Source organism: Lycorma delicatula, chromosome 5 (assembly GCF_047948215.1).
Source record: "Lycorma delicatula isolate Av1 chromosome 5, ASM4794821v1, whole genome shotgun sequence".
Classification (NCBI taxonomy): Eukaryota; Metazoa; Arthropoda; class Insecta; order Hemiptera; family Fulgoridae; genus Lycorma; species Lycorma delicatula.
The window spans coordinates 87,705,169-87,730,051 of NC_134459.1; the positions used below are offsets into that span (position 1 = coordinate 87,705,169).

Here is a 24,883-nt window from a genome sequence, read left to right on the forward strand (position 1 = left end):
TCTGTTAAGCTTAACTTACCATATATGAATATTAAATATTTTTTTTTAAATTTATTTCCCTCTAAAAAATATAATATTCTATTTCTGTTTTTTGGTTCTAACTCTTTTAAATTATATTATTAATTTTTTTTTTTTAAATACATATATCTCGATCCCAAAGTTAGAAGCAAATTTTTTTATTACTATCATAAAAGTTATACTTTATTTCTTTAATATTTTTAAATTTTTTTGTTTAGAATTACTTTTTCATAAAAAAAAATTTTTATTAAATTTTCCCATAAAGTAAGGGTTAGTCCAAAATCAAAAATAATTAATTTAAAATTTGGAAAATTTATGCTTAATTTTGGAAATTTGAAAATTTTTACTTATTTTGGTAATCATTATAATTAATAATAAAAAAAAAACCATTTGTACGGGGCCCCAAAATTTAAAAAATTCTGAGGTTTTTTGGTAACTTACATTTAAACGTTTATGAAAATAAAAAAACACTTTTAATGATTGAATTCCAGACTTTGCGACTTCGCCGGAAGGTTGTGCAATGAAAAAGCTGTGCGAGATATATGACGTGACCAGCTTAGCCGGGAAAGTCTTGAAATACTTGTCAGCTTTTTTATTTCGATCTCGAATATATTTCTTCAAGTATTTTTAACAAAAATGTTGAAACGATAAATGAAAAATACAAGGACCTTGTCAAGAATAGAACCGGAGATAGTATAAAATTGAAATTGTCGTTATTAAGATAATAATAATTACTCTCTCGGTTTCATTATTTTTCAACTAATAATTATTACAATAGAAACTGATAATTTTTTTTTTAATTCAGAAAGAAAAATGATAAAAGCTTTTTTAAAAATAAATCAGAATAGTAAAATATATGTGGCCAATTTGCAAGGAAACTTTCTTTGAAATAAAATTATAATAAAACAAATCTTAAAAACGTACAAATAAAATTTTTCTTAAATAACTTGTTTCAGATTGTTAGATTTTCACTTAAAGAGAAATTAAAATGGTACTATTTTTTTAATTTCTTAATCTTTATTAAGAAATAAAAAAATGTAATTTTAAAATTATTATGTAACGTCTTGACAAAACTAATTAAAAGAACACAGAGAAAATACGAAAAATACACTAATACCGAGTGTTATTTGAAATTCAGGATTGTTAATTATTTTTTACCGTGTTTTCCAACTGATTTTTGCAAATTATTCCATTGATTATTAAAATTATCATGCTATATATCGTTACGCTATAACAATTCATTTCTAGACACTGTTAATGTCAATTTTCTTTTTAAATCGCGTCTGTAAAAAGTTCTCTTTTTAGTTTTTTTGTAAAAGAAAAAACCCTTTTTTTTGACAGTATAACATTGAAATTGTCGTTATTAAGATAATAATTACTAATAACGTCTCTGCTAAGAACACTATAATTTCTATGTTGAGAACTGTTTACCTTTCTTAGCTAAGAAATGCTAATAAAGGATGAAGTTAAGAAAGATACAGTACTCAATATATAAAGCCGTTTTGCAGTTCCGAGTAACTGTTAATTTCATGACTATTTCGAGGAAAAAAGGCAATTTTCACTATAATAGAAGAAGTTTAAAAGTTACATATGAAATAAAACTTCTTTGTTTTCCTTATTTGTAGTTTACTTCTATTTATAAAAATTCAAGGAAATATTTCCTTGTATTCCTTCATCAATAACAAATATAGTTTTGATTCAACTATAGATATTGCTTTTAATTATTTATATAAGTTATTTAACATTAAAATAATAAATATAACTCTTTACACTTACCGAATAAAGTCGTAATATAAAATAAAACAATAAACTGAAAAATGAACGCACTGTAACCCAACATTGTCTGTTAGGTGGTGTTTAAACCACGTTATCCGTTGTCTAGACCTTTGATGATCACTTTAAAACAGGTTGTAGTCGACACAAATTTAACTTTTAATTTACCATTTATATTTATAAATTCCCATTCTATTATAATTCGTATCTTGTAGTATTTATTTAAATATCACACTATGTTCATTTTAAACATCTTCTTTCCTTGTTTTCGATTATCTTCTGTGTCATTAATATTTTATCTATTATAATTAGTTAAAAATATTTCTATACAAGATTAATAACAATAGCACTTTTAACCCGGATTCATAAAGTTGAATGTTGCGACCTTTGGTTGTTGTGGTTTACGAATCTGCTCTTTCCTTCTGTGCATAAATCCCACTGACCTGTAATTTTCAACTATTACGACATATATTTTTAGTTAAATTTTATCTTCTCGCATAGAAAAAATAATTACAAAATTTCTCATTATTTCTATACATGCTCTCAAGTTAATAAATTCTGAGCCGTTTTACACTGGGTCCGACTATCAGCTTAATTTAAATATCTTGATGGTTGTAATCGAACAATATCCTTTTTATAAATACCCAAATATACCCTTTAAGTGCATCAAATTTAATAGAAGTATGTGATATGAAATTTTTAACTGAAAGAGAATTTAAAAATGATATTTCGAAGATTACACTGTAACCTGCATATTTAGTCAGTTTTTAGCATTAACTGGAATGCTATTTGCTTTTTTTTCTGTATTTATTATTAATGTTTATCATCGACCGAACATTAATTATCGCAGCAGAATGAACATTAATATCGCAGAATGAAAAATTCAAAACAGATATTTGCCGTTGGAACGGCATAAAAAACCATACTTGTTATATATATTTTTTTCTTGTTCTGTATTTCTTTTAAATTTCGAGTGATAGACCACTGAAACAGAATAACTTGATTGACGCATACAAGAACTGATATTGCTTCAGTGCTGCAAGATTAATAGTAAATTAAAGATATTGAAGTAACGTCGCTTTGACAAGGAAAATACAGTTACGGCGATATTACCGTACTTCCTTGCACAATTCCCGTACTTTTTTGACTAACATTTTTTATGTAAAAGTAGGTACGTGATTTATGCGGGAAAATGATTTTGTATAGGTTTATAATGAAATTAAAATGTGGTAATCAGTGGGAAACTGATATTTCTTTGACTGAATATATTTTAATTTTAAACATTTAAAAAAGAAATATTGTTCTTATTTTTAAGATGATAAAGACAGAAATTATTACAAAAATTCAAATGTTGTATCCAAAAATCCAAATTCCAAAAAAGTCTGCATTTTGGGTTTTTCTTAACTGCTGTAATTAGTCCTCATTGAAAGTTTTTGAACGACATATAAAGTGGTATTTATATTTATTGCTTCCAGCGTTGTAGCCAAATAAAAGTTAAATTAATGAAATATTTGGATCTTACAAGGGAAGGTACATAATTTCGAATCAGACTTCATCTCCGTTTTTTTTAACTTTTGTTTTTTTAAATTTAAATCTATTGATTTATTAATAATTAACCGGTGATTGTAAAAAAAATTACAATAAATAATAATTCAATAACAAAAAAAAAAAAAAATGAGAAAAAATCAGACATTGTTAGTGAAATAAAATTGTATGTTCTTTTAAAAATGTGTATATGTAATTTAATAGGCATTATTACGTATGTGTATATGTAATAGATTTGGTGAAACATCTGTTTATTTAATATTAATTAAAAATTATAATTTAGACTCGTATTATTTTTAGATTTTCTAGCTTAATTTCTGTTTAATTTTATTTAAGTATTCTACAATTTCTAAATGTCGTATCTCACTTTTAAATGAAATAAGTTTAAATGAAGTGCAGCAAAAAATGTGTACATGTAATCTAATAGGCCTTCAAGGAAGTCATGTAGTGATCCACATTAGATTTTTTGCGATTAACTGAGTAACGTTTTTGGTAAAAAACACAATAATCAGAGTAGTACGGAAATGGGGGTACGGCGCCAAAAATGACGTCATTCCAAGATGGCGGCCGTCCGCCATCTTGGAAACGTCACTTCTGACGTCACTAATTCAAGATGGTAGTGGTCGGCCATCTTGGATTGTGACGTCTTGGCGCCGGTACCCCGACAGTGTTGCCAACTTGATTTATTTTATGTCGATAGTGAGTCAGTGTTACCAACTTGATTTATTTTTTGTTGACATGTATATATATTGAAGAAATATTTCAAAGGTTGGTATCACTGTTGTGTGGCGGTCGATTTGAATTAAATAAATAAATAATATTTAAAGTGGAAAAAATTCTGTCGGCTAGAGGATTCGAACCCGGTCATGACGGGACGCGACCGACTGACGCCTTAAACCAATCGGCTGCGGTGACTCCCTGATGTAATGAGTGAAAAATGTTCTACGTAAGCTGTGAATTTGAACGTAACATCAGTCTGTACACACACACACACACACACACAAACACACATGCACACATACACACGCGCACACACATACATATATATACACACAAGTGAATATAGACGTACCTCGAGGATGATCCTAGTCGTCCAGGCGATGGTGTCGGGAGGCGTTACCTCGATGAGAGAGGTTCTCGTCGTAGATCGTGCACCGGGAGGCGGTGGCGGCGATGTCTGCTGCAACACACAAACACACACGCACAGACACACGCGCACACACATACATATATATACACACAAGTGAATATAGACGTACCTCGAGGATGATCCTGGTCGTCCAGGCGATGGCGTCGGGAGGCGTTACCGCGACGGAGAGAGGTTCTCGTCGTGGATCGTGCACCGGGAGGCGGTGGCGGCTGTGTTTGCGTGCGTGCGTGCGTCAGCGGAGTGACGTAGAGGTGTTTACCGTGCGAGATGCGGCGCTCGACTGAAGAATTGTGGGACCGACGTGGTCTGAAGTTGTCCGATTGACCAATCGCAGCGTTGGAATTCGAATCGGCGCATGCGCACTAGCCGTTAGTGCGTACGTGCGAACTCGAACGTCGTTTCTAATAAGAGCGGATGCGATAAGGAAAATGTTTTTTTTTAATAATTATCGGATCACTAATACAAAAGTGACTTGAGTTGTTGTAACTGGTTAAATCCGGTTGTGTCTGGATCTGTAAAAGGAAAAAAAAAGTTATGAAATGAATTTATGTGTTGGAACACTCTTCTCACCATTCACAAGTGTAATTCGACAACAGATGGTGAATCTGACATCGGATTACACCGCAGGCCTTGGAACCTTCATCCAGTAATGCCGATCGACTAAATTTTATTTCTAAAAAATAGTTTTACATTACTGTATGGGGGTTTAGAGTGTTGTTGCATTTCCACACCACCCCAGAGGTAGCAACCGCGGTGCGTTGAGATTTTTTTTTAGAGTGATATCTCTCCCCAGTAGGCCTACAAAACACTCGACTATATATATATCTTAAGAAACGTCTTCATGATACTTCTTTACAAGAAAGAACATCTATGTTAAACAAAAACAAAATCCCAGATAACTCTAATTTATGTTGTAGTCCTTAAAAGGACTTATTTAAACATCGTAGAAATTAAAAAATTCGTTGACGGTTTTCTTTATACTCTTCTTTGCGTTTCGTATTCTTGAATAAAAAAAAATAAAGAGAAGCGATGTGACGTCCTTTCATATATCGATTGGTTTTAACGTAATCGAATTCTGAATTTTCATTTGTGTCATACGCCAACAACAGCGGTTGGGTATCATCGTCACAACCATCGGCAGAACAATCTACCTCATCACGACCTCTGAAGAAAAGTCCTCCGTCCGTCGCTACATTAGCTGTTACTCTTCTTCTTTCGTTTGCAGCAAACACGTTTACAGCGAGTACGTTATTTTTTCGATGCGACGTATTGAGATTTTTTAACACGGACGCATTCAACTTCATATTCGACGAACGATTTAATTTGAACGCCTTTACGTTACCGTCGTCACCGTAGAATCCAGAAAAAAGTACTTCTTTGCTGTGAATAAGTGCGATAGCTTGTTCACCGCATTCAAATTCGCAATAATATTTTCGTCCATATCCAAAATCATCATCATTGAAAACCACTCTTATGGTCAAGTTATCACCGTTTTTATCAAAATCATAATCAGATAAATCGACAATATATACGTAACTGTGTTTTAATTTAAAACACATAGTCGTCAGTTGTTGGTCACCACGCGCACGCGTACATCTTCTTCACTAAACTGAATCATGTTTACAACTCGAACGTTTCTCAACAAATAAACTGCTTCACTCAGTTACACTGTATTTATAAGCTCCTCCCCACCACCACAACTACCACACCCTACTATCAACGAATCAGAATGTCACAACCTCCCCTCCACAATTCGAAAAAAATTCATCTGATAGGTATGGTGATATCCTGACAAGTGCATTTTGTATGATTTGAAGCTACAATTTTTCAATTTATTGTTAAACACTCTCCTCACCATTTGCAACAAAATCCAATAGTAGATAAATCTATTACCAGATCGTGTCGCGGGCCTTGGAACCACTACATTCAATAAACGTAACTAAATATCGTTTTCTATCTTGTTTACTTTAAAAGAAAACATTTTTTAAAAAACAATAATTAGTTACAAATTTATTGATGGGGGTTTAAAGTGTTTTTTGTTTTGTGTATGTATGTGTAATTTTGTGTTGTTTGTTTAATGTGTTGTTGTCCTGAAAAGGACAGTTTGAATAGCTACCTGGTATTACTCGAATACCACATCGAAGGCTTTTCCGATGCGTCCTTTGAAGACGAGTTTCAGCTTCATTTCAGTTATTGTGTCAAATTCGTCCCCTTTCAATGTTTCCGCAAACCGTCTCGGCAAGTAAACATTAAACATCGTTTCCTCACCTTCACGTAAACGACACACGATACTTTTTCCATACCGCGTTGCAATTTTTCTTAACCATACAACCTCGTACGGTTTCCCAATCGTAAGATCACCAACGCTCTTCGTCTCTAGGTTGGTTGCAACAAGTCGCTTATTCAATTGATGAATAAAATCTTTTCTGTTACCGTCAGTCATGATGATGTTATTTCTTCAAACGTTAGCTTTAGAATGAGACTAGAGCGATTACAAATGGCTATTTATACCCACACATCTGCTTATCAACATCCGCAATCGGTATTCCAAGAATCGACAATTAATATTTATTTTAATTGCTTAACAACATCTGGTTGAGCCAATTATTTTTTCTTATCAAAGTCATAAATTATTTTTATTTTAAGTTCTTATCTACTAATCACATCCGGTCGAGCCAATTATTTCTTATCAACGCTATTAATAATTTTTTATTGTTATCGTCATGATAATTAATTCCACGAATTGAACCAATTATTTTTTTTATCAAAGCCATAAATTATTCTTATCAATATTTATTTTAATTGCTTAACAACATCTGGTTGAGCCAATTATTTTTCTTATCAAAGCCATAAATTATTTTTATTTCTTATCAACGCTATAAATATTTTTTTTATTGTTATCGTCACGATAAATAATCCCACGTGCCAATTAAAAATTATATTTTCCTTATAAAACAGTAATCACAAATAAACAAACATTTACCACCACCAAAAAAAAAAATACATTTGTTTGAGTTGCGTTTCCACACCACCCAAGAGGTAGCAACTGCAGCGCGTTGAGATTTTTTTATGCGAGTGATATCTCTCCCCAATAGGCCTACAAACACTCGCGCAAAATTTTACAAACTGATTTTTATATCCTCGTTGAACTCGTCAACGTCACCGTTGGCGAGTTTTTTCTTTCCATAATAAGTTAATTTCATCGAATGATTTTTTACAACGTTCAATTCATCGTCGGTAAATCTGTTTGTATACGTCTTTGGTAATAAGGTTTGAAAGCTGTCCGGTTCATCCGATTCGCTGTTGAACAATATTACGCAAATACGGAGTTCGCCGTATTGAGTAAATATCTTTCTCATTTCCAACAGTACGTAGCTCACACCGATATCAAGATCGGTCAACCTCCTGAACGGTATCTTCTTTAGAAAACAATATTCATCGTTGAAAATGTTAATAAATGCTACGGTGTCCATCTTATCATTCGCAGTGCTCACACTCGAATGGCAATTGCAAGTGTGATTTACCTTCTTACCCCCTATTTCCACGACAATTTTGCAAAACAACCGATAGAGTTCGTTACGATCGATAAGTGTACAGGCGAACGGACTTTCCCATAACACTTCGTATTTATTTGCACGTACCATAGCGTGCATTCTTTTCACGTTTTCAATAATCAATTCGCACGAACATAAGTATTCTGGTAGACCACGACCGCAGTAGTCGAATTTCTTACAATCGAAAGCATGTATTTCATCATTAACATCGTAGTGGGTGGTAAGCATCATAAAACAATATTTGCAAATATACGATGCAATAAACCTCAATTCGTTTACCGAATCGCTAAACGTTTTCATCGCTGCTATATCGGGTCGTCACTATAGTGAATATAATGTCTACACAATCCGTCTACAGTATCTATTTTTAAACTGTCTAAATATTCTTGTAAACCGTCGTGAAGTTCAGCGTAAGTGGCGTCGTAATTGAAAACCACTCTAACCGTATTGAAACGGTGTATGTCTGCGGTAATACTTGTTGCGTGAGGAAACGCAGCAATTGTAAGTTTCATAAGATGACGCAACGTTCTTACGCGACGATTTGGAAAAAATCTAATCGTCCACACCGATGCGGCTATGTCAACGTCCATCGCTAAACTGCGGATGGAATTACACATCGGAAGGTTTTTTAAGGGGAAAAAATAGGTTTACTATAAAACACTCTCCTCACCGTTTGTAACACAATTGATAGTGGATAAATCCAATATCATATCGTGTCACGGGCCTTGGAACCACTACATTCAATAAATGTAAATAAATATCGTTTTTTTTTTAATTAAAAAAACAATAATTAGTTACAATTTATTGTATGGGGGTTTAAAGTGTTTTTTGTTTTGTCTACGCGTGTAAATTTGTGTTGTTTGTGTAATGTGTTGTTGTCCTGAAAAGGACAGTTTGGGAAAGACGATGAGGTGACTAGTTGAAATAGATTTTTATATAGCCAGTCACCGGTTGTCTACACATCCCACATGGAAGGTTGTGTTGTATTAAATACCTGTGATGCATATCTATGTCGGCCAACAGTTCCAATTTTTGTCGGGTAAATTTTAACATGGCATTCCACGTGAAATGGGGGGTGGAGTAAAAGTGACAGGGGTCCAAACCGTAATATTGCATAGACGTACTTCGGAAATTTTCAAAGACGTCTACCAACAATAATACGTCGCTAAGAAGATAAAGATCGTGGTAATCGCCTAACGTATTGCAGTCAAACGATTCCCACACGTTTTGAGCGTGGACGTAATCATCGTCCGTTATGTTCTCTCTTCTTAGCGTACTGTAAAATGCCGTCTGTGGTGGAAGTTGGGTTTTGAAAAACTTGTTTATATGGGTCATGTACTCGTACGGGTAAACGCCTTTACGGATTAAACAATCTCTTTTCTCGGGTAGCGGGTAACAGTTTGTGAGACGTTTAAATACGGTGTCTTTGTCCTGACAATCTTTTACAAGATTTTCCACAAGTTTTTCGAGCGACGACGAAATAAATTGTAAAGAGTCCAAGAACCTCAACGGACCGACAGACAGTGACTGTAATCGCTCGGACGTGTTGGCGATACAGTTTATTTTTACATCGTCCTTATATTTTCCCAGAGCTTGAACTATATGATGACTATCGTAACCGCGGAGGTTATGAAAAAATACTGGAATATGCTCGGTGCGCTTACAATTTAAATTGCACTCGTTATGACATGCACCGAGAAACCGTCCTGTGGTATGCGAGTGATGACGTACACGATCGTCGTTCAACTCACAATGACAAAGAAAACACTCGGTAGCCCTTTGAAATGTTTCAGTGTCTTCGGGAGTCATCACCATCGGTTTTTCGGTAATCATAATTTTGTGCAATCTATCGGCGTGATCGAGCAATTCATCCAGCATCTTTTCAACGATATTTTCACCATCGGTTCTCGTTCGGTAGACTACAGGACCTTCACAAATCTCCCCTTCCTCGTCGACGATTACATAGGCGTAACCGGACGGAAGATGATGGGCTACCTTATCGGTAAAACTAGTGTTGGGTTTAGGGGTGGCAGTGTCCATCGGATGTAAAAATGATTCAAAGTCTGCATACACCGTATACGGAACGCGTAGCGTGGACGAGTAGTCCCTGAACTTCATCACGCATTCCTTTTCTTTAGCGGGATCGGGTACGCTTATCCTTTGTGCACCGTGTCGCTTACACTCGATCAAATGTTGGTTTAGGTTTTGTGTAGCGACATGTGGGTCTGATGAACTGAAACGGTGCAAACAGTAAGGGCAATATTGGCTGCTACACCGATGTTTTGTAAGACCTGAAAGGAGACGAGATAGCCCATTTTTACCTGGTTTGGTATTTATAAGGCAGTAGTGAAATTTATCTCTCGTCTCCCCTGCAAGCAGCAATAGGTGTATGCAGTGGGTACGATCGCGGTTTTCGGTAACACGCACCGGGTACACGCGATCGTTATCTTCCTCATAGCCGTAGACATTGATGCTTATTGTGGGGTTCAACACCTCGAAGCGATCAATGTCTTTTACCTTTACTGGATATGATATCTCGGTCATGTTAATTTCATGTTCAAAACGTGCATACCAACTCTGACGATAGTGACGTCCTGGTTGGTCATGCAGGTATGCTAGTACGGACCATAGGAAACATTTTTCATCATGCGGATTTTTTACATTAACTATTGCCTCTCTTTTTACAAGTTTTTTTGGTGTTTTTATAAATGAACTAGAGGCGCCATATAACGGACGGTAACGAATAATATTTAAATCAATATAAATTATTTTATTCATTACCCATCCGCTGCCGTTGTTGATGAATTTGGTCAGTGTCTCTATAATTTTCTCCACTGATTCTATCCATGATTCTTCAACAACGTCGGTGTTATCGTCCAAATTTATCACCGTTCTAGTTTTTCCATGCAAGTACAAATTGATAATTGTTGTTTCTACTCCGTCTTCGAGATGTGTCCGTTTCATCAATTCAACATTTGCTGCAACGTACCTGTAGAAAAAAAAACAGTACATTTACAAAAAAAAATATTAACGTTTTTTTAATTACCATTTTATGTTGCCATCAAAGCGTCTGCCTTCTTCCTTCAAACAGTTCAGGATGTTCTTCTGATACCGTAGAAGGGTTGAAAGGAGATACATCTCCTCAGAGTCAGACAGGTCCCATCGAAGACGGATGACGTTGTTATTTATTGCATGGATAACTACCGGTGATACCATTTTTTTGTAATATCTGAAACAAATTAAAATAACATATATCGTAACATTGTTTTTTTTTCGTGTGTTTCAGTGAATAACAGAAGAAGAAGAAGAAGACATTTTTTTCATTATATATATTATTTATTTTATTTGTTTAAAAGTATTTTTTTATTGTATTTATTTTAATTATATAAAGTATTTTTTAATTGTATTTATTTTAATTGTTTAAAAGTATTTATTTTTTTAATTTATAAAGTATTTTTTTTTTAAATTTAATTAAATAATTTATTTGATTTGATTTGATTGAAAGTTATTTGATAATACCATACTGTTCCATTAGTATTTATTTTTTTAATTAATTAAAGTAAAACTTACCTTGCTAATTAAGATGAAAATGTAATGATCTCTCTCCGATCGATGTATTCACTTTCAATAACAGATTGCGAATGATGAAATCACACAAATTTTTTCACTTATTTACAAACACAACCGGATTTAACCGACGCAAGTTTTAGGTAAGAAATTAAAATAAATACGATTCGTGGAATTATTTTAAAAAAAATATTTTCCTTATCGCATCCGCTCTTATTAGAGACGACGTTCCAGTTCGCACGTGCGCACTAACAGCTAGTGCGCATGCGTCGATTCATATACAAAAACGGTCCGAAAGAGAGAAGAGAGAAAATGAAGAGGGAAGGGGCAGGATAGGCAATCGTGTATCGGAGACTGCAACGATGGTATAGAAACGGTGGCTATGTGTGTGTATTAATATTACTGTACCATAGCAAATACGATTCTTGGAATTATTTTTCGTGACGATAAGAATAATTTATGGCTTTGATAAAAAAAATAATTGGCTCAATTCGCGGAATTAATTATAATGACGATAACAATAAAAAATTATTTATAGCGTTGATAAGAAATAATTGGCTCGACCGGATGTGATTAGTAGATAAGAACTTAAAATAAAAATAATTTATGGCTTTGATAAGAAAAATAATTGACTCAACCAGATGTTGTTAAGCAATTAAAATAAATATTGATAATAATAATTTATGGCTTTGATAAGAAAAAATAATTGGCTCAACCAGATGTTGTTAAGCAATTAAAATAAATATTAATATTCGATTCTTTGAATACCGATTGCGGATGTTGATAAGCAGATGTGTGGGCACGTACGCACTAACGGCTAGTGCGCATGCGCCGACTCGAATTCCAACGCTGCGATTGGTCAATCGGACAACTTCAGACCACGTCGGTCGAGCGCACAGACCACAATTCTTCAGTCGAGCGCCGCATCTCGCACGGTAAACACCTCTACGTCACTCCGCTGACGCACGCACGCACGCAAACACAGCCGCCACCGCCTCCCGGTGCACGATCCACGACGAGAACCTCTCTCCGTCGCGGTAACGCCTCCCGACGCCATCGCCTGGACGACCAGGATCATCCTCGAGGTACGTCTATATTCACTTGTGTGTATATATATGTATGTGTGTGAGCGTGTGTGTGTGTGTGTGTGTTTGTTTGTGTGTTGCAGCAGACATCGCCGCCACCGCCTCCCGGTGCACGATCTACGACGAGAACCTCTCTCATCGAGGTAACGCCTCCCGACACCATCGCCTGGACGACCAGGATCATCCTCGAGGTACGTCTATATTCACTTGTGTGTATATATATGTATGTGTGTGCGCGTGTGTATGTGTGCATGTGTGTTTGTGTGTGTACAGACTGATGTTACGTTAAAATTCACAGCTTACGTAGAACATTTTTCACTCATTACATCAGGGAGTCACCGCAGCCGATTGGTTTAAGGCGTCAGTCGGTCGCGTCCCGTCATGACCGGGTTCGAATCCTCTAGCCGACAGAATTTTTTTCACTTTAAATATTATTTATTTAATTCAAATCGACCGCCACACAACAGTGATACCAACCTTTGAAATATTTCTTCAATATATAAACATGTCAACAAAAAATAAATCAAGTTGGTAACACTGACGGGGTACCGGCGCCAATGACGTCACAATACAAGATGGCCGACCACTGCCATCTTGAATTAGTGACGTCAGAAGTGACGTCATTTTTGGCGCCGTACCCCCATTTCCGTACTACTAATCAGCAAGAATTTTAATGTACATTATTAAGACTTACATACCCTCAAAGTAATCGTAGAAAAACGCGATTCGTTTCTGGCAAACGATTTCATCAACTTAAAAAAATAAATATAGATAACCCAGTATTTAAATGAAAAAATCAAATTTTTAATGATTTGTTATAAAAAATCCCTATTTTCGTATACAAATAAGTCCTAATAGAGATAAATGGTTGCAACGCGTCTAATTTTATAGGAAATTAAAAATCTTTAAATTTTTTCCCGTAATGAATTATTTATTTTATTTTAGAGTTATTAATACAAAATTTATTATTAAAATATATTAAAAAAGAACTGTACTAAAAATTAGTACATTTTTCTTTCTTAAAATTTCTATTCTTCGAAGTCAGAAATAACTATCAACAACTTTTTATACTTACTAACTTTCTTTTTTTTTCCTGTTTAACCTCCGGTAACTACCGTTCAGATAATGCTTCAGAGGATGATATGTACGAGTGTAAATTAAGTGTAGTCTTGTACATTCTTAGTTAGACCATTCCTAAGATGTGTGGTTAATTGAAACCCAACCATCAAAGAACACCGGTATCCACGATCTAGTGTTGAAATCCGTGTAAAAATAACTGACTTTACTACGACTTGAACGCTGGAACTCTCGATTTCCAAATCAGCTGATTTGGGAAGACGCGTTCACCACTAGACCAACCCGGTGGATTGTACTTACTAACTTAATACTTTACTAACTTTTAATGAGTTTTAAAATTTTAAAGCCATCGTCTTCAAAAGCCGAACTTCACATAAAACTTGAAAAAGTATTATTTTTTAGTAAATATTTCTATAATCGGTTTTAATTCTACTTATAATTGTAAATTTTATGTTATCTATTAACACACGCGCGCGCCACCTAAAACCAATATGATATATCTTCATTTCTTACCGAGAAATTAAAAAAAAATGTAGCTGGGTTTCAAAAAAATATTCAAACTCCATTTTAACCCTTTAAATTCAGTATTTCAAAATCTCCTTTCTTAGTGTGCACTTGCACGGTAAGAAGAATACGTACACAAATTTTCGTCAATTTATCTTCAGTAATTTTTGCTGGGCGTAGATGAAATTTATACATGTATCTATAATAACATGTTCTGTCAGTCAGTCAAGACATGGGACATGGGTCAGTCAGGACAGGTATAAATTTCTTAAAGATGGTTTCCGCTGATATGAGTTAATAAAATAATTAAATTAAAAAGTGATAAATCCACTCTACGAACAATTAAAATAGACACTCTAGATATTTCGGTTCTTAAACCATCTTTAGGAGAATAAAATATTATAAAACAAGTCAAACATTAAAATGAATTAAGAGTCATGACTGTGTACTTATCAACAGTATACTGAATTAAAATATAAATATGCCGATCGCCACGGCAGTGAAATGGTCACTGGGCCTCCTGCAGTCGAGAACATCACCGAGCGTATGTTGTCCGGAGTGGAGGAGTTTCGGGTAATAACTAGTTTTATCGCACGTATTCTTCAACAGAAAAGTCGTGACGATGCAATGACGAGGGGATGACGGACCCCTGCGGAGCTGCCGTTCGTCGGTGCTTGCACTGATGGCCGGTAGTGATGGGGCACTGGGATTCCCTCGTCCCGTCGTGGAGAAGACCAAGACCCGGTGTGGGTCCCCTTCACGGGTTGGCGAGGTGGTTGGTGGTTAAGAAAAAAAAATTATTTTATATATATCTAAAGGTAGATATATATTAACCAGATTTATATAAATCTGGTTAATATAATAAATAATAACTTATTACTTTTTATTACATATCTATAACTCATCTAACTTGAGCCAAAACTAGGAAATAATTACATTGAACAAAAATGAATATCAGTTTAAAATTATGATTATTTTTGATAAGTTTTCCTGTAGATGAATTATGACTTACTGTATCAGGCATCTAAACAATTCTCATTTCTTTAAAACCCACTTCTTCTCTCTGTAAACTATTTGTAACGAAATAGTTCTTCAGTTAATTCATTTTAAATTGGATTGAAAATAAATAAATCCTTGGCTATTCACGGGAGTTGAAGTTTAGGTTCCGTAAAGAAGAAAATAGCGAGACGTCAGTGTTCTCATAAACGCTACGGTCAAAGATTAACGCGTTTTGGGTTCAAAATAATTAATTAAACATTGAAAAATACGTTTATCAGAAAAACGTATCTAAAAATAGTGTCTCTTATTAACAGTTATATCATAATCTAACTTTAAAAATAACACACATACAACTTGCAAATATCCTCTAACTGATAACAGGCCAAGATTAATTCAGTTATTTCCAGTTGCTGTACAAAAATTTTAATTATAACATTGCTTTTCAAATTTTCAGCTTCTTTAAAGTTCTTTTAAATTCGGCGAAATAACTAAATTTACACTTTTCATCCATATATTTCTTTCATGATATAATTTCACGCTACAAATACTTACAGATCATTTTCTGTGAACATTTTTCTCCGATATCAATAAACCGTACAATATAAAAGTCGTTTAATATCCAGGTATAAAGAGAATAAGAATTAATATTTCGGCGACATAATAATAATTCGGTAGGAAGGGTGACCTTCCCATTAAGATCCAATATTTCATTAATTGAAATTTTAATTTCGATTACAAACAAAAAGTGAGATGCACAATTAGATGTTATAACAGTCCTAAATCCAAAATTTCAACATCCTATGGCTAATCGTTTTTGAGTTACACGAGATACATATGCTCATATATACGTATGTACGTATTTGTACAGACGTCACGCCGAAACTAGTTAAATGGATTCAGGTATGGTCAAAATGGATATTTCCGTTGAAATATGAAAACCGAAATTTTTCGCGATCTCAATGCTTCCTTTACTTCGTACAAGGAAGTAAAAAAAGCCTTAGTTATTTAAAAAGGTCACCGATAGATAACAGTGAATCATCGGCAATAATGTTTAGAAAAAAAATCTGATGTGAGACCACATGACTTCTTTGTATGCCTATTAAATTAATATACACATTTTTAAAAGTACATCAAATTTTATTTCATCAATAACTTCTGATATTTTTTCATTCTTTTTTTTTTTATTGTTACTGAATTATTATTTATCGTAATTTTTTTTACTAACGGAGGTTAATAATTCATTAACAAATCAATATCTTTAAATTAAGAAAAATCTTTTTCGTTATTGAACTATTATTCATAGTATATATTTTTTTACAATGAGAGGTTAATAATTATGAATAAATCAATGTATTTAAACTAAAAAAAAAAGAAAAGTTAAAAAAAACAACGAGGTCTGATTCGAACCGACGTGCCTTCCCCTTCTACGGCATAAAAATTTCATTAATTAAAATTTCATTTGGCTATAACTCTGGAACCAATGAAAATAAGTACCACTTAGGATATCGTTGAAAAGCTCTCGATGAGAGCTTATTACTGCAGTTAAGCAAAAGTCCAGATCTAATTTTTTTTTGGATATTGGGTTTTTTGGGCACTTTTAGTTCAGTCGCATTAAAAATGGAAGGTGCACAACTAGATGTTACATCCAAAAATCAGCATCCTACAGTTCGTTTTTGAGTTATGCGTATGTATGACATACATACGGACGTCACGCCGAAACTAGTCAAAATGGATATTTCCGTTGAAAACCGAAATTTTTCGCGATCACAATACGTACAAGGAAGTAAAAATAACGCATTACTTACTTCACTCCTTTCAGAAAATTTGTTTACTCGAATTGGGAGCTTTACAAATTGCTAAAAAAAAAAAAGCTGATTTTAGTGAAAGTCACATCAAACTTTACGTCATTTATTTTTTTATTTTAGTGTAATTAAAAATTTTCTGCGACTTTCTAAAATATGTTTTAAGCTTGAAAACGAAAGAAGTTCTTACTTTTTCTATTGAAACTTGATTCTTCTGTACGTTGGGATTGTCAAATCGACTTCCGACAGGCCAGTTGTTTACTTACATTAGTTTTTCATTTTAGCGTGACTTGTAACCTTGATTGAGTCATAAGTTAATATTACGTTGTGTGCGTCTGTTTTGGTACGTTGAGCAAGAGAACGGTTATTATGATACGTTAGAGGAGCTGATAATACGGTATTCTTTTCTTCTCTTCCACTGTCAAACCTGTTTTCTAACCGGTCGGTGAAGTTGTAAATGAGTTCAACTTTTAAATAATATTTACTTAAAAGTGAGTTTTATCATTTAAAATCGGCCACCAAACAGTCTACGAACTCTTAATTTGGAACTGACTTTTAAAACAAAATTAAGAATTAAAAATTTTTTTAAAGTAGCATTTATTAAAATCAGTTTTATTTATATCTATTTTTTAAGATTATTCTACTATAAAGTTTAATTCTGTTTATTCTTAACTTAAATAGGACGTCAAAAAATTTGTTCGCAAAAAAAGAGTTGTTTACAAAAAAGGAAAAAGGCGAGAATCTGCGTTTTGATAGAAGTAGAAAATGAATTAAAGAAATTAGATTAAATAAATATTATCCAGACTCTAGAGTAAGAAAGGCCTCTCTGGGATGGATGAATAAGTATTATATTTTATTTGGCTTAATGCGATTACAATGAGGAAAAAATGGATCGACTGAGAATAGGTATTACGGAAGGACATATTCTGTTTTCTTTAAATACTTATAGTCCATTAACAATTTTCCCATTGTAACCATTTTAAAGTTAGAACAGCTCCAAGATAGTATACTAATTTTGTAACAGTAGTTATAATAAATGTGTGAATTTATTTCCAACTTCTCGCGAATTACATTACGAGATGGGCATATAGTTATAAATTTCGCTTGAATTTTCCAACTTAGCTTTTGGAATTACCCTCGAATTTTTTTCATTTTGAAGGAAATATTTTTACTTTCAAATTAAATAAAATTTTTAATTTTGATTAAATAAAAAGTGGAACACATCTAACAAGAATTTTATGCATCCTTCAATAACATAAGGGAGGGTATTATCAGGTCAGATTGATTCTTACACTAAGGATCTAATAGGAATTTTAACATCATTTCTAATAACGCATATTATGGTGACAACTCAAATCTGCTAGTAATCATAGAACGGAACACAAGGATAGCGGGAGTTTGTTATTTTTCTACTAATCGCAGATCCTGGACAAATGTCCCTTGCTGTTGTGTCTCTTATCCGGCGGGTCATTATTTATTTAGTGGCGGTTGTAGATTTTATGCGTTTTATTTGTGAACAGATATGGTGTTTGCGTTCCGGTCCTTTAGACCAATGAGAAATAATTGATCGGGACTGATCGTGGGATACTAGGCGCACATGAGCTTCGTACTCCGAATGTGATTCCCCTTCAGTCCTTTCGGTGCTAGCGCCTTTCGGCCTAACAGGAATACGTCTTCCGGGGGCCCTAGTGTTTGGAGGAAGCAATGCGTTCCCCTTTCCGGAGGGAGTCACATGTGCTGGCTGGAGCCATAATTGTAAGAATAGGTGAATAGATGGTGGGTGGTAGGTGAAGTGAAGTTGAAGTTTGTAGTTTTCCTTCACTCGGACTGTCTTCGTTACTGCTTCTTTGCTGGGCACCGTCGTGCCGGATTCCTCTTTGTTTTGGCGGGCCAATTTTCATTCTTCTTTTCTTCTGTAGCCTGCATTTTTCGTAAATCAGCTTAAATAATTTACAAACCGGTAAACCTTGAATTAGTCCTGTGGCCCGTCAAGGGCAGCACGGGGGAACCTAGTAAACATATATTTTTGTTAAGATCATCAAAATCATGATTTTTAATCAGGAACAAACTGGAAGAAAAGTAAGCGATAGTTGTTTGGGAAACACAATCGCTAGGAAACTTGTACCTAAACTTCTCAAACATAGATTGATGGAATTTAGAGCTTTTTTCACCAAATCTCAACTTTTTTTAAATTGTCGTAAGTAATATACTGCAACAAATCACCCATGTTCTGCTTATATGCGAGTACAATATCACCGCTGAAAAAACGCACCTCAAGTCCCTAAATTTGTTCACATAATGAGAATGCTATTTCTTTCAACTAGCCTCATTTTTCGGTTTAGTTTTGGTTTCGGTTTCGGCTTGGTTTTCGAATAAACCAAGCGAATATTTTGATTTATTTACCCTGTCAGATACTTTGCGTCATAATTGCTCTGTACAATATGTAGAAATGATTCACTGAATTATCGATATCTTATTAATTGTAAAAACTACTCCAACCTGTATCCTTCAATTACAACAAAGCAAATAAAAATTAGTATTATTAAAGTTAATATATGATATGTCTTCAGGAATTAATGGAATTACTTCGATTTGGTTTCTACCGATAATTTCTTGATTCATACTAAATCAAGAAATTTACCGTTATCATTTGAAACGGAATTGTATAGTTTTAAATTAAGATACGGTATAAAACTATGTTAAATATTTAGCTTGGATGGATTCAAAAGAAGAGAAAATTAATATTAACGTTATTTAAATTAAAATTACCCAAGATGTGATTATCAGAAGAAACAACTTCAATGTCATTATTAAAATCTTCCAAGAGTTCCTTACAATCATTTATGCCTGCAGTTTGAGTTGTGTCTGCTAAAGTGACGTAGAAACCAAGGTTACGGCCAATGTTTAAGTTAACTTGTAATAGGTATTCTTTAGAAACTGTATGTAGTAACTGCGTTAATAGTTTTGCATTAGATGCTGCTATCAATTCCTTAGACGCGTCACCACTCATTCCTGAGACAGTATAGCATTGGTCGCATCTAAGTAGATATATAAATTATTATTAGCATTGGTCGCATACGTTTATAAATTGTCAAACAATTCATTACTACGAATACTTTCTTCCAATCGCGTATCCGTTAAAACAGTACAATAATTAATAGAAGTAAGTGAAACAAAAAAAAAATCATTTACTTTTGTTCTAAGTCCTCTTACATCTTGATAATATATAGGTTAACTGTTTACATTAATGGAGGTAATTTAAAATAAAATAAAAAAATCACAAAGCACTTTACAAAATCGTTAGTCTTTTAATTTCACTAAATCACGATCGCAGATTAGATGAATTGGTTCATTTCACTCCTCTTTATTTTAATGGCCGTCAATCCGTAGGAACTTAAAGCTCAAATCCTTCTCAAGTGTTCGATCTTTTCTAAACAGCACATTTTCCATTCCACAAAGATTAATAATACAAACTGGATCGTCAGTATTCAAGTTCAGGTATAGTGTAGACAAATTTTTTTAATTTACAGCTTCTTATCGAAACGTCTGACAAACCGAACAATATTCATCCGATTTATTCTAATCACTCTTCAATCTGTGACCTATATCAACAATTTCTTCCTTAATATCCAATCGACGGCTTTCCCCATATTCATAACAGTCAACATATTTTTATTTGGAGAGTCGGAGTACCATGGTACCCCACGGATTTCAAGCATGTTGGATCTGGAATACTACACAGTCATCAAGCCTATGATAGATCATTAATTTTTTTTTTTTACTTAGAGCGAGGTTTTCAATACGCCAAAATTAAATTATTTTATTTTATTTAGCAGTGATTTTCTGTTATTGTTTTTTATAATTGAGTTATTTTCATCTAATTTCCCATGAAATAAATTTAGTGAATTATCGATATTATCTTCGATTTTCTGTCCTGAGACTACTTCTGTTCGGTCATTCATTAAAGATTTTATTAAGTACATTTGCAACATCAACATTATCATATTTAAACCCTGACCTTGGAGGGGTCGATGAGTCACCCATAATTCGTTTTAATCGGCGATTGCCAACATCTTATCTCATCGCTAAGCTTTATTACCAGAGCTAAGGAAAGTCAGTTCGGATTCAGTTAAATTTATACACAACACAGAAATAAATTTTATATTCATTATGTTGTATTTTTCTTTAAAATCTGTTTATTAACTAAACATTTAAACATTGGAATTAAGAGTTCAGTTCATTTTAAAGCAAAACATTATTTTGAGTAATAAAATTAATTTTTATTTTTTATCAGAAGCTGAATAATTAAGTACAATTAATTACATCATTCTAATGAGCTTATTGATGATATACAAAAGCATCAAAATTAACAAAGAATATATTAATGAGGGCTTCAGTTTTAAAATACTTTAAAATCTTGAAGATCACCTAAAAAAAATACATACACACACACACAACAGTTTGATAACTGCTTAGGTTGACTATATTGCAACAAACAAATATTAAAAGATCGAAATACAAATAAAGTATTATGTAACTAAAAACAACCATACACTTAGCTTTCCAGACTTTTTAAAGTACTTTCAAAATGTTGTACATAATAATATAAATCACAAGTTCATTTTAACTACATATTAAGTGTTTTTCATAGGAAAAATTACCACAAACATATGATAAAAGTAGAAGGACAAATATGGCAAAATTTACAAAGTTATTGTAAGGTTATTAAGTTGTTATAAATGGTTTCTTTTTTACATCAATGTTGGTTCAGTTTTAATGATTATATTGTAAAATGATTACATTAGCAGCAATGTTGGAATACTGCTTAATCCTATTATAGCTTTTGTGTGGAATTGAATCATGAAGATAATATAGAACCTCCAGATAATACTGTATATTGAGTTTGGTCTTTGGTACATACTCATGATGCACAACTCTGAATAATCGAAAAACAGGCGGCATAATTTTCACTTTACTTTTTGCTTCTACTTTCTCTTTCTCTCTGCCATCATTTTTTCATCACCTTGTAGATGATCATTACAGTAGCTTTGTACAGTATTGTGATGACTGAGGTATGTTTTCTGGTCATAACCATACATGTAACATTCATCTCCAATTATCACTGTCTTAAGGAAGTTTGGATCACAATGGTGCACAGCAGTAAATGCAAATTTACTGTTGTGCACCATTAAAATCATATTTACAGAACCATGACTATCATTTAGACTTTCTTGGATGGTTAGCTGATGATTTTCCATTTTAATCTGAGTATGATGGTAATGAAATTTGGATTCCTGGTATGCGGGTAACTCAACTAAAATTCAGCCATTTTGAAAATGGTTGTACCAACCTTTTAATTTGTGTAACTCCCATGGCTTCATTCTCAAAATCGTATTTAATCTTGGTAATTGTTTCACTTTGGCTTTGGTTATCATCAAACTTTTGGCAGAATTTAATGCAGTAACACTATTCAGCTCAATCCATTAGTTTGCGCAGAATAAAAATTTGTAAGCTCCTGTTACACTAACAAACACAGTGGTTGGTGTACAATAACTGATGTGCTGTATGAGGTTACAAAATATTAACATATGTATATTTGCTCTACCAAATTTTACTGCTTATATTTTAAGTTTTCAGGAAAAATCGTTAATTTTTTGATCAGACCTCTTATATACACTTTCTTTAAATTAGCCCATAGAAAAAAATCTTAAAGGAATAGTTGTGGAAAATTGTAGGGGCCCAAACTTTTATTTATGTTCATTTCATAGTAAATGCATTATATACTCATGTATGTGTATAGCTAGTTATTCCATCACAATCGAAAAAGCATAAGTTAATTTATCTGACGTTTATTTGGTGTTGTAGTAGAAAATATCTTAAATACATGCAGGCTTGCATCATTGTTCACATTTTTATCAATGTGTTGATGTCCAATCATTTATCTTGTTAAGATAACATCCCAAACTTCAGTCTTATGATCATAATTTGTTCATTTTCTGTTGACTAGTTAGTGATTTTTTGAATTCACATATATCAATGAATTAAATAAACTGTGGGTATCAGATGTTATGCTTCACTGCTCTTGCCACAGTATTTACATTGTTGACACATCTTCCCAAAGCATCAACTGTTATTGTAATTCCATGTCAACTACAGAGATTTCCAACTTGAAATAAAATGCTGGTGATGGTCTCTCTCGTGTACAGACAGAGAAAATATCATAATTCCATTAGATTAATCACTGTATCTGTAGAATAACTCTTTCTCCTCATTAGTTGTTATCTGATTTTCACTGGGTTATTTTCCCTTGAACTCCTCCCACCTGCATAGTGTTAATGAATAAACTCACTTTATTGAGAGTTGTCATATACCTCAGCATAACATATACCTCAGCTAACATATACCTCAGCTAAAATAATTAGCTGTTAAATTCAAACAATTTAAGTGATTAAATATTAAGCAAGCTATAGGATGAAGAATCTTTCTTTATTATTATCGATTTATAATATAATAAATATATTGAAAATAATAAATACGAGGGTAAGTCAATTATTATCCGCAATGTAGTTATAAATTTTATTGAAACACAAATAGGAAAGTTACATGTACATCATTTTTCAACATAGTCTCCTTGCATTTCAACGCACTTGGTCCATCATTGCACAAGCTTCCTGATGCCCTCATAAAAGAAGGTTTCAGTTGAGCTGCAAGCCAGGAATGCACTGCTTCTTTCACTGTTTCGTCTGAGGTAAATCGATGGCCCCTTAATGCCTCTTTGAGTGGACCTAACAAGTGGTAGTCAGAAGGGGCAAGATCAGGACTATACAGAGGATGAGCCAGTACTTCAAAGTTGAGTTTCTGGAGCATTTCAGCAGTGTGGGCAGCAGTCTGTGAACGGGCATAGTCGTGCAACAACACAACATCTTTCGACAGCAGTCCTTGGCGTTTGCTTCGAATTGCAGGCTTCAGCTTGGCAGTAAGCATCTCACTGTAACACGCACTGCTTATTGTCGTGCCCCTTTCCTCATAATGTTCCAGTACTGGGCCTTGTGAGTCCCAAAAAACCATAAGCATTAGTTTTCCTGCAGATGGCTGGGTCTTGAACTTTTTTTCCAGGGCGAATTTGGACATTTCCATTCCATACTCTGCCGTTTACTCTCTGGCTGGTAATGGTGGATCCATGTTTCTTCACCAGTGATGATTCTGTCTAAGAAGATCTCCCGTTTTTTACCATAGCGATCCAATGTTTTTGGCAGATGTCCAAGCGTGTTTGTTTATGCAACTGTGTGAGTTGTTTTGGGACCCATCTTGCACAGACTTTATGAAACCCAAGTCTGTTGTGTATGATTTCATAGGCAGAACCGCGACTAATTTGCACACGATGTGTCACTTCATCAATAGTTACTCGTCTATCTAAGAAAACCATGTCACGTGCACGCTTAATGTTTTCCTCATTTGTGGCGGTAAACGGTCGTCCGGCTCCTTCATCGCGTGTAACACTTGTGTGATCATTTTTGAATTTTTCAATCCATTCGTTGAAAAAAGAGAACAGTGTGTTGCCGCATTCATTGCGGCAACACACTGTTCTCTTACTGTATCGAAAGCCTTCGATGAATTTCTGCCCCTGATACACCTTCCGACCACAAAAACGGATCACTGAACGTTGCTCTTCTTTGGAGCAAACAGAAAGCAGAGCAGCCATGGTTAACGGCAGGGCAGCGATAATGGAACTAACCTAGCAGCATCAAACCTGCACAGACATAACAACAATTAAACCACGAATGCGTCAACCATGCAATGACAGTACAA

The 24,883-nt window shown here is 33.8% G+C and overlaps 1 protein-coding gene across 2 annotated transcripts in view; it reads right to left on the reverse strand.

Moving 5' to 3' along the window:
- The window catches only part of LOC142325162 (coagulation factor VII-like), a 91,241-nt gene extending 89,277 nt beyond the window's left edge, over positions 1-1,964 (reverse strand). Inside the window, exon 1 of one of the 2 annotated variants that reach the window (XM_075366565.1) lies at positions 1,795-1,964. In XM_075366565.1, the coding sequence (XP_075222680.1) occupies positions 1,795-1,858 (64 nt within the window). In that variant the 5' untranslated portion in view covers positions 1,859-1,964. The remainder of the gene's footprint in view (positions 1-1,794) is intronic. The other variant, XM_075366566.1, reaches the window with a different exon arrangement.
- Between the last annotated feature and the right edge of the window lie 22,919 nt (positions 1,965-24,883).